The sequence below is a fragment of the Babylonia areolata genome, chromosome 8 (genome assembly GCF_041734735.1).
Source record: "Babylonia areolata isolate BAREFJ2019XMU chromosome 8, ASM4173473v1, whole genome shotgun sequence".
Taxonomy (NCBI): Eukaryota; Metazoa; Mollusca; class Gastropoda; order Neogastropoda; family Buccinidae; genus Babylonia; species Babylonia areolata.
The window spans coordinates 18190247-18204895 of record NC_134883.1 but is presented as its reverse complement, the minus strand read 5'-3'; the positions used below and the strand labels follow the sequence as shown (position 1 = coordinate 18204895).

At 44.2% G+C, this 14649-nt stretch overlaps 1 protein-coding gene across 8 annotated transcripts in view; it reads right to left on the bottom strand.

Moving 5' to 3' along the window:
• Positions 1-2767: 2767 nt before the first annotated feature.
• LOC143285072 (globin-like) overlaps positions 2768-14649 on the bottom strand; it is a 135755-nt gene continuing 123873 nt past the window's right edge. For all 8 annotated transcript variants that reach the window (XM_076592267.1, XM_076592266.1, XM_076592269.1 and 5 more), the window contains 3 exons: positions 9946-10143; positions 6681-6906; positions 2768-3102 (listed from right to left, as the gene is read on the bottom strand). In XM_076592267.1, the coding sequence (XP_076448382.1) occupies positions 2932-3102; positions 6681-6906; positions 9946-10115 (567 nt within the window). In that variant the 5' untranslated portion in view covers positions 10116-10143 and the 3' untranslated portion in view covers positions 2768-2931. The remainder of the gene's footprint in view (positions 3103-6680; positions 6907-9945; positions 10144-14649) is intronic.

Sequence of the window (14649 nt, the reverse complement as noted above, 5' to 3'; positions counted from 1 at the left end):
TCTCCAGTTCTCTATTATTAACTACAGGAGTATTTCCTCTTTCATATTTATGTTGTCATTACTGCTCACCAACTTTCTCCAGTTCTCTATTATTAACTACAGGAGTATTTCCTCTTTTATATTTATGTTGTCATTACTGCTCACCAACTTTCTCCAGTTTTCTATTATTAACTACAGGAGTATTTCCTCTTTCATATTTATGTTGTCATTACTGCTCTCAAAGTTTCCCCAGTTCTCTATTATTAACTACAGGAGTATTTCCTCTTTCATATTTATGTTGTCATTACTGCTCTCAAAGTTTCCCCAGTTCTCTATTATTAACTGCAGGAGTATTTCCTCTTTCATATTTATGTTGTCATTACTGCTCTCAAAGTTTCCCCAGTTCTCCCTTATAATACAGGGTGCGTAGGCCGTGTCAGAAGGGAGCTTTTAGTCTGAGGGTGTCAGGTTCGAATCCAGGCAGCAAGTCTATAGCTATGTAACTGGGTGACAATGAGTTTTCCAGTCTAAAGTAGCTGGCGTGCCCAATCAAAAACTGCAGTGTGGACGTTGTTCTTCCTCTTCTTTTTTTTGTTGTTGTTGTCTTTGAGACCGCTGCCAGCGCCTTGCAGGTGTTCGAAATCGGCGACACAGAGCTGGGCATTCTTCTCTCGTCCTGCCTGCTGGCGATACATGCACCTCCTGCAGCCGTGTGTGTGTGTGTGTGTGTGTGTGTGTGTGCTTCAGACTCTGGGCTCAGGACCATACCATACGTACGTGTGTACGTCACAACGAAGGCATCGTCATCTGCGGTTGTCGAGAGATGACTATGATCACACGACAGAAAACTGATCGCTATGTGTTTTTTTTTTCCCCTTATTTTTATTTTTTTTACCTCACACTGAGAGGTCGTTCTACCTGTAGGCTACTTGTAGTTGTTTATATTGCTAAGTTTTTGTTTTTTTTTAATCTATCTATTTATTTGTTTATTCATTTATCTATTTATCTTTTTTCTTTTTTCTTTTTTAAGTACGGTCAGCAGTAAACGTGAAGCACTACCAGTACCGCCCCTCTTCCAAGTCACGATGCACCAATCCGCTACATCCTCCTGACATCCTATCATTGCTTCACACAGGCCTTGTATCCCTCGCCATTCAAAGGAAAAGAAAAGAAACATAAAAAAAAACACCCTATAATCCATATGAAACAATCTCCTGTTGTAACAACACCAAAGATATACAAAAAGTTCACATATTAAAAAAAAAAAATCATTCACACAGAGAACCTAAACATATAATTATCAAACCAACCACCATAAATAAACTATGGATCTACTGCAACAAAAAAATTTTTTTAAAAGAAAAAAGGGAACACACATACAGAAAAACACAATAATACAAACACCACAGACAATTATAACATTACACTGATAATGGTATATATAAAATATCTGGATGGGTTAACAATGTACAGACCTCTAACATTTCACGTCCCAACTACAACAAGCAATATTACTCACCATTAAAGCATACATGTACAAATGTATTTAAAGCACACATAAAATTGTACTTCGACAATCAATGAATGATTATCATCGAACTGACAATGAAAAAAAAAAAGGTACTCGGATTTATAAAAAGAAAAAAAAGGGCTTGGTCAATAATTCCCCTCCCCCACTCACACACACACACACACACACACGCGCGCGCGCGCGCGCACACACACACACACACACACACACACACACTTGAGCGACAAAAAGACACAAATAGCGAATTAAAGTTTAGTCCGTAACTTGGAGCGTACATGTCCTGATTCCTTATAGAGTAAGTCATGGTTCCAGGGTGTGGGGGGGGGGGGGGGATGAGAAAGAGTGGGGTGGTGGAGCGGGCAAGGTCGACAATGGGAGTGGGACAAGCAGACTTATTTATTTATTTATTTATTTATTCATTTATCAATTTTATCTATCTGTTCATCTATTTATTTATACTGGTATTTTTTTGTCAGACATGATGTGATAACAAAAATAATTATGTGAATCACACATTCTAACACAGTGAAACTGCTTTTCTTTAACTTGTATAAAAACAACAACGCGACTAAAAAGAAAAGGCCATAAAAAAGAGAGAGAAAAACAAACAAACCCCCCCCCCAAAAAAAAACCCAACCCAGCCCCCATACCAATTCACACCCCAACAAAAAAACAACAGAAAACAGAAAACAAAAGATCATGACGCATGATTAAAACATAAACCTGGAATGAAACTAAAATCAACATTATCCCAGATGTATCCCTCAACCACATCCCCCAACCTCACACCGGACCCAACCCCCCCCCCCTCCCAACAACCCCACACCCCTAAATCGATTATCATGTAAAAAAAAAAAAGAAAAAAAAAAAAAAGAAAAGAAAAAAAGAGAGAATAAAATAATAATAATCATCATAATAATAATAGCCATACTGATTGAAACCCTGGGCAAGACAAAGACCAAATTAATAACGATTCTCCGCCACCCCGCACTTCCCACACCCACACCACCAACCCCTCAAAATGATTACTCCAAACAAACAAACAAACAAAGAAATAAAACAACAATAATGATAATAACCATAGTAATCAAAACCCTGGGCAAAACAAAGACAAAAATAAAAAAACGATTCTCAATCCCCCCTCCGCCCCCCCCTCCTACCACCACCACACACCCCACCCGCACCAACCCCCCCAAAAAAAACCCACCCTCGAAATGATTGGGGGGGGGGGGGGGGGGGGGAAGCAAAAAAAAAAAAAAAAAAAAAAAAAGCATAAAAGAATAATTATAATAATAACCATACTAATCCAAACCCTGGGCAAGACAAAGACCAAATCAAAACGATTCTGCCGGTGGGACTGACGAAGACGGAGGACTGAGGAGAGAGACCTGATGCCGCACCCCGAACCCGAGCCGGGCAGATCAGGATTTGCTGCTGCCTCCAGCCCCTCCCCCCTGCTTCATCTCGTCCGCCTTCTGCTGCACCACGGAGTTCATGACGCCCAGGAACTTGGTCCACGACTGCTGCACGAAGGGCGTGGCGGCCTCCCCGGCACGTGCAACCAGGAACTTGGGGAACATGTCCTTCAGGTCCTGTTGGGGAGCAGTCACAGCGCACGCGCGCACACACACACACACACACATACATGCACATGACACGATGGAGCTCGTTAGAATGGTTGAACCATGTAGAATGTGTGTGAGTGACATAGTAAGCAGACATATAGTTCCATATGAACTGGACAGAGAGACAGTCATTATGAACTGAACTGGACAGAGAGAGAGAGACAGTCATTATGAACTGGACAGAGAGAGACAGTCATTATGAATTGAACTGGACAGAGAGAGACAGTCATTATGAACTGAACTGTACAGAGAGAGACAGTCATTATGAACTGAACTGGACAGAGAGAGACAGTCATTATGAACTGGACAGAGACAGACAGTCATTATGAACTAGACAGACACAGTCATTATGAACTGAACTGGACAGAGAGACAGTCATTATGAACTAGACAGAGAGAGACAGTCATTATGAACTGAACTGGACAGGGAGAGACAGTCATTATGAACTGAACTGTACAGAGAGAGACAGTCATGAACTGAACTGGACAGAGAGAGACAGTCATTATGAACTGAACTGGACAGAGAGAGACAGTCATTATGAACTGGACAGAGAGAGACAGTCATTATGAACTGGACAGAGAGAGACAGTCATTATGAACTAGACAGAGAGAGACAACCATTTTAAGTGCTACAGGACACGATTTCGCACACGACAGCATAAATAAATGCACAAATACACATGCACACGTGCGCCTGTGCGTGTGTGTGTGTGTGTGTGTGTGCGCGCGCACACACACACACACACACACACACACCACGCACATGATTACATACAAGTATACGCGCTAACACAAACACATACACACACAAACGCGCGCGCGCAAGTACTGACTCCACACACACACACACACACACTACACACACACACACACACTGCAAACTATCAACAGAACGAATGACTAAATACATACAAGCAGCGCACCTCCCTTATCTCCCAAACGGATCCACAAGATGACCCGGACCTTAAAGTCCACCCCTCCTCTGAGCCAACCACAGTGACCAGCTCGTGTTCTCTTTCTGACCCCCCACTACCCCACTACCACTTCAACACTGGAGTCTGCCCCCCCCCCCCACTACCACTTCAACACTGGAGTCTGCCCCCCCCCCCCCACTACCACTTCAACACTGGAGTCTGCCCCCCCCCCACCCACTACCACTTCAACACTGGAGTCTGCCCCCCCCCCCCCCACTACCACTTCAACACTGGAGTCTGCCCCCCCCCCCCCCACTACCACTTCAACACTGGAGTCTGCCCCCCCCCCACCCACTACCACTTCAACACTGGAGTCTGCCCCCCCCCCCCCACTACCACTTCAACACTGGAGTCTGCCCCCCCCCCCCCCACTACCACTTCAACACTGGAGTCTGGCCCCCCAGCAACGTGGTGAGTGTGTTTGTCCACATTCCTCCCACAACACATCGTACCGCGCTCCCTTTCACTTCCGGTTCCTGTTTCCTCTCAGTACATCCATCCGGGCTTCACACTCCCTCCCCATCCCCACCCCCCCCCCCCCCCCCACCCAAAGCACCGTACCCCCTTACCCCCATCGCAGGTGCGCACGTCAAAAAGACTCTTCCCCCCCCCCCCCACTCCTCCAGATCCTCCCACACACCTCCCGTCAGATTTCCTCCCCCCCCCCCCGACCTCCCGATCATCTCTCTCTCTCTTTGTCCGCAAACACTCTCCCCCCCCCCCCTCCTCCTCCTCGTCTTCCTCCTCCTCCTCTTCCTCCTCCCCATCCTACCCCCCTTTTGCTACATTCAGAAAAAGAGGCTTCACCGCCCAGAACACAGATGAACTGGTTGGTGGTGGTTTTTAGGGTAGTTTTTTTCCCCTCTGTCAGTGTGTTACCTGCCCGCAGTTTCTCCTCTCCCCAATACACACGCACAGACAAATACATATATACATACAAACATACATGCATACATATATACCACACAAGCACACACGCACACACACACATACGTACATGCACTCAAACATGTATGTGCTCTCATACATACACGCAAGCACTCACACACACACACACACACACACACACACACACACACACACACACTCACACATACTCACACATACACACACACACACACACACGCACGCACGCACGCACGCACGCACAACACAACACACACACACACGCGCGTGCGTATAAACACGCACGTACACACGCACTGACGCGTGTCTCATAGGACAGATGGGGAGAATAGGCCATGCCTAAAATTTTAATCCACGAAGAAAAACAAACAACAAAAACAAACAAAACAAAACACAAAAAGGAGGAGTTTGTATTATACTCCATGTTTGGTGTTTACATATACTTACCATGTCAAACTGATGCAAACTAGGCCTATGGTTTGCTCTGTTTGGCCAAATTTCGCGCGGCTAACAGTGAAAAGACGCCCCTCTTAGTCTGGCCCGCTCTTAGCCAATCAAACGCCTCTAACAGCTATAAGCGCTGAATCATTCCTTTGGCCAAGGCTCTCCACGCCATCTTGTCAGGTTTTCGCTCTGTCTCGTCTAACGCTTTTTTTGGCTATTAAGCGTTTTCATTTGGCCTTATTTTGTTGTATGCGGCTTGCATGTGTATTGTGCTTACATTCTGTGTACTCGGAATGATTAAGACGCTCATCTGCCAATACAGAGTCCGTGAAGGGTCCGGGTCTGGGTTCAAATCCCGCTCTCGCCCTCTCTCCCAGGTTTGACTGGAAACTGGAATTGAGCGTCTAGTCATTCAGATGAGACGATAAACCGAGGTCCCGTGTGCGGTACGCACTTGGCGCACTGAAAAAAAAAGGAACCATGGCAACAAGAATGTTGCCCTCTGGCAAAGTTCTTCAAAAGAAATCCGCTCTGATAAATTCACAAATAGAACTGCATGCACTCAAGGCCTGACCTAGCATGTTGGGTTATGCTGCTGTCAGTCATCTGCCTGGCAGATATGGTATTGCGTATATAGTATAGTGGAGTGATGGCCTAGAGGTAACGCGTCCGCCTAGGAAGTGAGAGAATCTGAGCACGCTGGTTCGAATCACGGCTCAGCCGCCGATATTTTATCCCCCTCCACTAGACCTTGAGTGGTGGTCTGGACGCTAGACATTCGGATGAGACGATAAACCGAGGTCCCGTGTGCAGCACGCACTTAGCGCACGTAAAAAAACCCCACGGCAACAAAAGGGTTGTTCCTGGCAAAATTCTGTAGAAAAATCCACTTCGATAGGAAAAACAAGTAAAACTGCACGCATGAAAAAAAAAAAAAAAAAAAAAGAAAAAAGGGGTGGCGCTGTAGTGTAGCGACGCGCTCTCCCTGGGGAGAGCAGCCCGAATTTCACACAGAGAAATCTGTTGTGATAAAAAGAAATACAAATACAAATACATATATATATGGAATTGTCCGAACGCAGTGACACCTTGAGAAACTGAAACTGGTGTCAGCCACCTCAAAGGAGAAACTGGTTGTATTTTCTTTTATCGAGTTTCTAGTTGTGAGCTCTCTCTCTCTCTCTCTCTCTCTCTCTCTCTCTCTCTCTCTTGTGTCACCCACCTCAAAGTACCGGATGCCGATGTCCCTGCTGAGGTGGTTGAAGGCGATCTTGTTGACGAGCAGCACGAGCTGTTCGGCGTCATCCAGGTTTTCCACCAGGTTGCCGATGCTGTACATGACGGTCAGGGCGTGGCTGTACATCGTCTTGTCTCTCCGCAGGTCCTCTGACGTCATGCCCTTGAAGGCGTTGAACGTAGGCTGCATGTAGGGGTAGGTCTCGAACAGCCTGTTCGGTTCGGTTTGAAACAAAAAAGTCACGTTTTTTTTTCTCCATATATTATTCATTATATATTATTCAGAAAACAGAATTATTAAACATAATTATGCCCCCGAACACGGAGTATGGATGCCTGCCTGGGGGAGATAAAAACGGTCATAGACGTAAAAACCCACTCGTATGCATTACGAGTGAACGTGGGAGTTGCAGCCCACGAACAAAGAAGAAGGAGAAGAAACATGATTATCACACATGATGATGGTAACAACGCAACAGAGCAACAAGAAGCTGGCAGCTCATCATCATCAGTCCTGCTAAAGCACAGGCTTGGTGGGTCAGGCACTGTACAGGAGTCAGGTCTGTACATGAGATGACTTGGGAGATCGGAGACTTCTTCTTCTTCTTCTGCGTTCACTCGTATGCACACGAGTGGGCTTTTACGTGTATGACCGTTTTTACCCCGCTATGTAGGCAGCCATACTCCGTTTTCTGGGGTGTGCATGCTGGGTATGTTCTTGTTTCCATAACCCACCGAACGCTGACATGGATTACAGGATCTTTAACGTGCGTATTTGATCTTCTGCTTGCATATACACACGAAGGGGGTTCAGGCACTAGCAGGTCTGCACATATGTTGACCTGGGAGATCGTAAAAATCTCCACCCTTTACCCACCAGGCGCCGTCACCGTGATTCGAACCCGGGACCCTCAGATTGACAGTCCAACGCTTTGACCACTCGGCTATTGCGCCCGTCGGAGATCGGAGACAAAAACAAGGTCCACCCTTAACCCAACCAGATGCCACGAGGATCGACCTCAGGACACTGGGGCGATGACTGATGCAGCGCTCTGACCACCAGACCACCACATGGTGGGGCAGTGGATGGGAGTGAGTGAGTGTACATGTATGTGGGAGGGTGTCAGTCAAACAGCGGAAATAGGGAAATAAAAAAGTTTTTTTTTTTTTTTTTTTTTTAAAGAGAAGCGAAATGCAGAGTATGATGGGATGGGGTGTGTGTGTGGGGAGGAGGTGGGATGGGGGAGGTACAGCAAAAGGGATGGTGGTGGTAAAGGAGAAGCATACAGATAGACAGACAGACAGACAGACAGATAGAAAGACAAACAGACAGACGTACAGAAAGACAGACAGACAGAACAGCAGGCAGACAGACAGGATACACGGGCAGACAGGCAGACTGATGTGCACTGCACATGGCAGAATCTGAATTAGAGGAAGAAGAAAAAAAAAGAAGAAGATAACTTCGCGCTTTACATAAATAAACAAACAGATGCTATCATTCCTTCAACACTTTCCTATATTTTCCCCATATCTTAGAAGTTATGGAGCGTTTCAAACCGTGCAAAGTCATTTCCACTTTTACCTCCCTTCCCCTCCTCCAGCTCCTAGCAGCCCCACCTGTCATCTCGCACCTCCCCCCCCCCAACCCCTTCCACTCCCTCGTACCCCTCCCCCCCCCCTCCTCGCCCCCCAAACTCCGCCATTCGCGCCTCCCCCCCTCCCCCCCCCCGCCCCCCTCCGCCCCCCGTTTGCCGGCACGACACGTTGAACTTTTGAGCAAACTGATTCGTTGAAAAAGTAAGTAAACCTAAAATTTTTTTTAAAAAAAAAAAAAGGGAGAAGCCACACATTCCGTTTCAGTCGTGCGTTTGATCAGTCAGGGCCGTTCTAACCGTACGAGTGAAACGTAAACACATTGCCACGCGATGCAGCCAGAAACGACTGAGTTAATAACACACACACAAAACAAAAACAAACAGTAGACTATATTTATCTCTAACAGAAATTTGCGAAGTAGGCTTTACTGAGTCATAACATTGTATCTGACAGCAGTTTGTGAAGTGGGCTATACTGAGTTATAACATCTTTTCTGACAGCAATTTGAGATATACTGAGTTATAACATCTTTTCTGACAGCAATTTGAGATATACTGAGTTATAACATCTTTTCTGACAACAGTTTGTGAAGTAGATATATTTTTTACAACAGTTTGTGAAGCAGATTATCAATTTGTGAAGTGGGTATATTTTCTGACAACAGTTTGTGCAGTAGATTAGCAATTTGTGAAGTAGACATTTTCTGACAACAGTTTGTGAAGTAGATTAGCAGTCTGTGAAGTAGATATATTTTCTGACAACAGTTTGTGAAGTAGATATATTTTCTGACAACAGTTTGTGAAGTAGATATATTTTTCTGACAACAGTTTGTGAAGTAGATATATTTTCTGACAAAAGTTTGTGAAGTAGATATATTTTCTGACAACAGTTTGTGAAGTAGATATATTTTCTGACAACAGTTTGTGAAGTAGATATATTTTTCTGACAACAGTTTGTGAAGTAAATAAACCGAGTTATGAAATATTTTCTGACAGTAGTTTGTGATGTTGGCAATGCTGAGTTACTGTGGCAGGCTTGATCCGTGATAAGAGTTAATGAATTTTGTTTGTCATTTTTTTTTGGCGCCCTGTAGTTAGTCTGGGTCTGAAGACAGTGCTTCTGGGGGATTACAGCATGAAAACGTCATTTGAGGCACGATTGTGGACACTGCGGAACTATTCCGTATTCAGAACCACACACACACACACACACACACACACACACACACACACACACACACACACACACACACACACACACACACACGAAATTCAAGATTTCTGGGGCTAAACAACTCAGTGGCGTTTTCTGGAATGTACTAATCTATAACAACAACAACAACAAAAAAAGAGAGAAAAAAAGAGAAAAAAAGAAAGAAAAAAGAAAAAGAAGAATGAATAACAACAGCAACAACAACTATAACGCTAATATTAATGATACTAAAACTAATCTCAAATATACTAAACCCAATGCTTATACTAAACATCATCATTCTAAAATAGTAACAACAACTAAATAACAAAATATTCATTAAAAAAAAAAAGAGATGATGATGGTGATAATGATGATAATGATGATGATGAAACAAGAATCATAACAATTCTAACTTTAAAAAAAAGCCCTGGCAAGAAAGCAAGCCCCAGCAGACTCACATGACGAAGAACTCCACTCCGTGTTTGCGGATCTCCTTCTTTTGGGCCAGCAGAGCCCAGCTGGCGGTGATGGCCTCTTTCTCCCGGGGGGTCAGTCCTGTGGCGGGGTCCGGGACATCGGCGTCACCGCTTCCGAAGATGGACGCGTAGATGCTGTTGATCATGCCCATTGTGGCGGTGGTCCAGGTGACAGCGACCCTGCAAGAGAGGCAGTGGGTGGGTCATTTCAACGTAGTCTTTTGTGAAGGACTGTGACTCTAAGACTAGGAAGCAACATTGCACTGGTTCCTAGTGCTGCAGCCTTGGGGACTAGTTGGCCTTTGGGAACCATCCCAAAACTGACTGTCCTAAAACCCTCATGGCCGAGAGATTGGAGATGTACTGAACTTGGGCAAGACACTCTCCACTATAATCAAATTCTAGCCCAGAAAGTCGGGACAGCAGTTGCCTCCTCTGCTGTTCTGACGGTCATAGTCGGACATGGCTGACTGTCACACATACAAGAGATGCCAGCATAGCGCCGTGTTTCGTGGGCTTTCCACAGAGCCGTTCGCTCTCGATCTCTCTTTCTATCCCCCCCCTCCCCCCACCCTCTCCACACACGCACAAACACACACACACGCGCGCGCACATTCGTCAACATGTATTGTTCCTCGATCTTTTTAAACACACGGACACAAAAAAGAGCATCAAGCGTTTCCAGGTCTTTGTGATTATCATGACTATCGTTGGATAAGAAAAGGGATCAACAGCAGGTCTACTCGTTTGGAGAACAGAAAAAGAAGAAGAAGAAGAAGAAGAAGAAGAAAAAAGAAAAGAAAATGCAAAAACACAAAAAACACGATTGTTAAAATAGCTAAAGATTCTCTACCCCCCCCCCCTTCCTTCCTTCCTTCCCTCCTTTGATCCTGTCTTAATCACCCCTCCTTTTTTTTTCTTTTCTTTCGCTCCAACTCGGTTTTTCTTTCATTTTCGTGTCTTTCTTTCTTTCTTTCTTCCTTTCTTTCTTCCTTTCTTTCTTCCTTCCTTCCTTCCTTTCTTCCTTCCTTCATCGTCCCTTTTTGGTTTCTTATATTTCACTTGTGTTCCTTTCACTTCTTCCTTCCTTCTTCCTTTCTTTATTTACTATGTTCCTTCTTTCCTTCCTTCCTTCCTTCCTTCCTTCCGTCCTCTGTCCCCTTTCTCTCTTTTCCATGACAACATGGTATGTGCTGTGTTAACGTTGATTTTGTGTGTGTGTGTGTGTGTGTGTGTGTGTGTGTGTGTGTGTGTGTGTGTGTGTGTGTGTGTTCACAACATATTCACAGCATGGTCACAGTAATCATTAATTACATTTGAAACAGTCCAAGATAAGCAATACTTTTTTTTTTTTTTTTTTTTTTACATGGATGTCTTATATGTTTATAGTTGCTTTTCAACTCAAAAGTCATGTATAGCATTTCTGTGTGTGTTGAGTACATGTCTATCTTTGTTTTGCCGCATGTGATGTACTTCCTCTTCGTGAGGTAACAGAGTTATTCTTAACTTCAGAATCTTATCGCTTCATTGTTAATTAGCCACACCTGGTGCGTTTTCTCTTGATGAGATAATAATCAAGTTATTCTTATCTTAAGTATCATGTCACTAGGATTGAAAGTTCGGATCCTCAAATGTTATTGTCAGGCTGGTGGGGAAAGGGGGTGAGGGTGGGGGTAGAAAGCAGCAGTGGGGGAGGGGGAGAGGGAGAGAGGGAGAATCAGAATCAGAATCAGAATCAGAAACAGAATTTTATTCAGTAAGGCCAAAGCCCCATTTGAAGGGGTTGTGAACTATAATAAGTACACCATATTTTGCAACAAAAAGAAATCGCAAAATATAAATATATGCAAATCTTATCTCCCATATACACACACACTCGAGTTATGAGGAAATTAACAAAACAAAAACAAAAAACAACGACAACAACAAAAAGACAAAGAAAACAACAACCGAGATACACACACACACACACACACACACACACACACTATACATACATACATATACATCTATGCCCACATACATACAAGTATACACCTAAACTCGCGTACCTGTATACAGGAACCCATATACACTGAAATAATCACAACCATTGGTACACAAATGCATGCACATGCGCACATAAACATACATAATTATATGTATTCAAGATACAGCAATTTCTCTTATTTTGAATGCTTTGTATAAGTAATTAGCAAAATTTCGAATTGTGTGTTCATTTCTAGCAGCCAAAAGATGATTAAGTCGGGAGAGAGAGAGAGAGAGAGAGAGAGAGAGAGAGGGCAGGGGGAGGGGGGGGGGGTTGTGAACAGACGATGTGGTTTAACTGCATCCGAGTAGTGGTGTGAACATGTGCGGGTCCAAGACGTCTTGAGAGGTTGACTCTTTGTCCTGTTTTCGCCTATCCGCGAATCCCGTTTTGCCTAGTCCTCTCTCTCTCAGGACACACACACACACACACACACACACACACACACAGAGCAACTGAGAACATAGCCGAACTTGGAAAGCTGTGTAGCTTTTTTCTTCTCGCTTATCGCAGTGGTCCCCTCTCTCTCTCTCTCTCTCCATGCCCATTCTCTCTCTCTCACACAGATTTCAATGCACTGTTTCGCCCTGTCTTGACTTCGCAAGCAGTCTGGGTTATCGAAATAACCATCGCCGTTTGTTTTTCATTTATTCATCAGTTCCTTCCTTCCTTCTTCTATTCCTCCTCCTCCTCCTCCTCCTCTTCCTCTTCTCGGTTCTTGTTATTCTTATCTTACTGTCCCCCCCCCCCCCCTCCGGGGCTTGATTTGGTTTGTTTTTGGAAGAAGGAGGATGTATTATTTTTTCAGGAAAAGGGGAAGTATTTGTTGGTGAAAATGGGAGATGTATTATTCGATTGTCTCCCCTGTAGAAGGGAAGATGTGTTTGCTTTCAGGAAGAGTTTGTTGATGCTTTCGTTTTTTCTTTTCTTCTTTTTTTTTTTTCTTCTTTTTTTCCCCCTCGTGTTTTTACACGGGGCTGTTTTTCGTTCTTTTTAAAGGCTGAAAAAAAATTTTTTTTTAAGGGGTTTAGGCCCGGTGATGGCTCTCAGACAACTAGCTGGTTCCCGATTTGACTGGAGGTTTCAGGGTGGGTTTCCTGCTGTCTGATGGAACACGAACTCAGTGACGGTGATGACAAACCGGTGCAGCGGGAAAAAAACAAACACCGCCACCTGTCAGATTATGTTTATTCCCCCCGGGGTAAAACTGATGTGGGAACACAAGGGCTCTGTGGCTCTGCAAGGCTGAAAACGACCAAAAAAAAAACCCCAACCCCCCAAAAAAACAACAACAAAAAACAACCAAAAACAAACAACAACAACAAACAAACAAACAAAATACAAACAAACAAAAAACACACAAAAAACAACCAAAAAACACCAACAACAGCGAGCAAGCAAACAAAAAACAAAAAGACAACAACAAACAAACCAGTCCCCCTCCTTCTCTCCCTCTTCTCTTTGAATGTGTGTGTGTGTGTGTGTGTGTGTGTGTGTGTGTGTGTGTGTGTGTGTGTGTGTGTGTGTGTGTGTGTGTGTGCGTGCGTGCGTGCGTGCGTGTGTGTGTGTATGTATGTGTGTGTGTGCTGATGAGTGTCTGTCTGTCTGTCTGTCTCTGTCTCTCCCACCCTCTCTCTCCTTCCCCCTCTCCCTGTCTCTGTCTCTTTGTCTGTCTGTCTCTCTCTGTACATAATTATCTGTCTGTCTGTCTCTGTATATCTCTGTCTGTCTGTCTGTCTGTCTGTCTGTCTCTCCCCGAGCACCCCCTCCATCTCTGTACGTATATTATATATATATATATATATATATATATATATATATATATATATATATATATATATATATATATATATATACATCGGAGTTGAAAGTACAAGAGTTGACAGCCTTGTTTTCGTTTATTTTCCCCCCTTCGCTGTGAAGGGCATTTCCCTGGGTCAGCGATAATCCCATGCTTGGTGCCAGTGTTGTTGTTGCCAGTGTTGTTGTTGTTGTTGTAGCGTCGTCCTCTTTAGCGCCACATCCGCAGTCCCTGTCATGTCTGAACTACCAATGCACCTCTCTTTCTTTACACACAGCCAGGGGGCCAATAATGAACCAAAAACAACAACAACAACAACACACATCCCTACGCCATGTCATGTAACGTTCCGTCGTGAGACTGAAATCCCTGTAACAACAAAAGGCTAACACAGACAGACACACAGACACAGACACAGACACACACACACACACTCGCGCGCGCGCAAGCACACACGCACACAGACATACAGACACATGCAGACATACAGACAGACACACACATGCACAGAGCCACACTCAAACACACACACACACACACACACACACACACACACACACACACACACACAGAGAAATAGCAACCATGGGCCACTGTGACTGGATCACAACCAGACCCGACGAACAAAAGCCAGAAAAAAACAAACAAAAAACAAAACAGGAGATGAAAAAAGACAGGAAACAAGACAGGAAATACACGATAATTAAAACCACGAAAAACAACAGCTAAAAACCGGAAAGCAGAGAAAGAGAGAAAGACAGACAGACACACTGACAGACAGACAGACAGACGAAATGAGACAGAGAAGGAGACATAGACAGAAAGAGATATTGAGAAAGAGACAGAGAGATAAAGA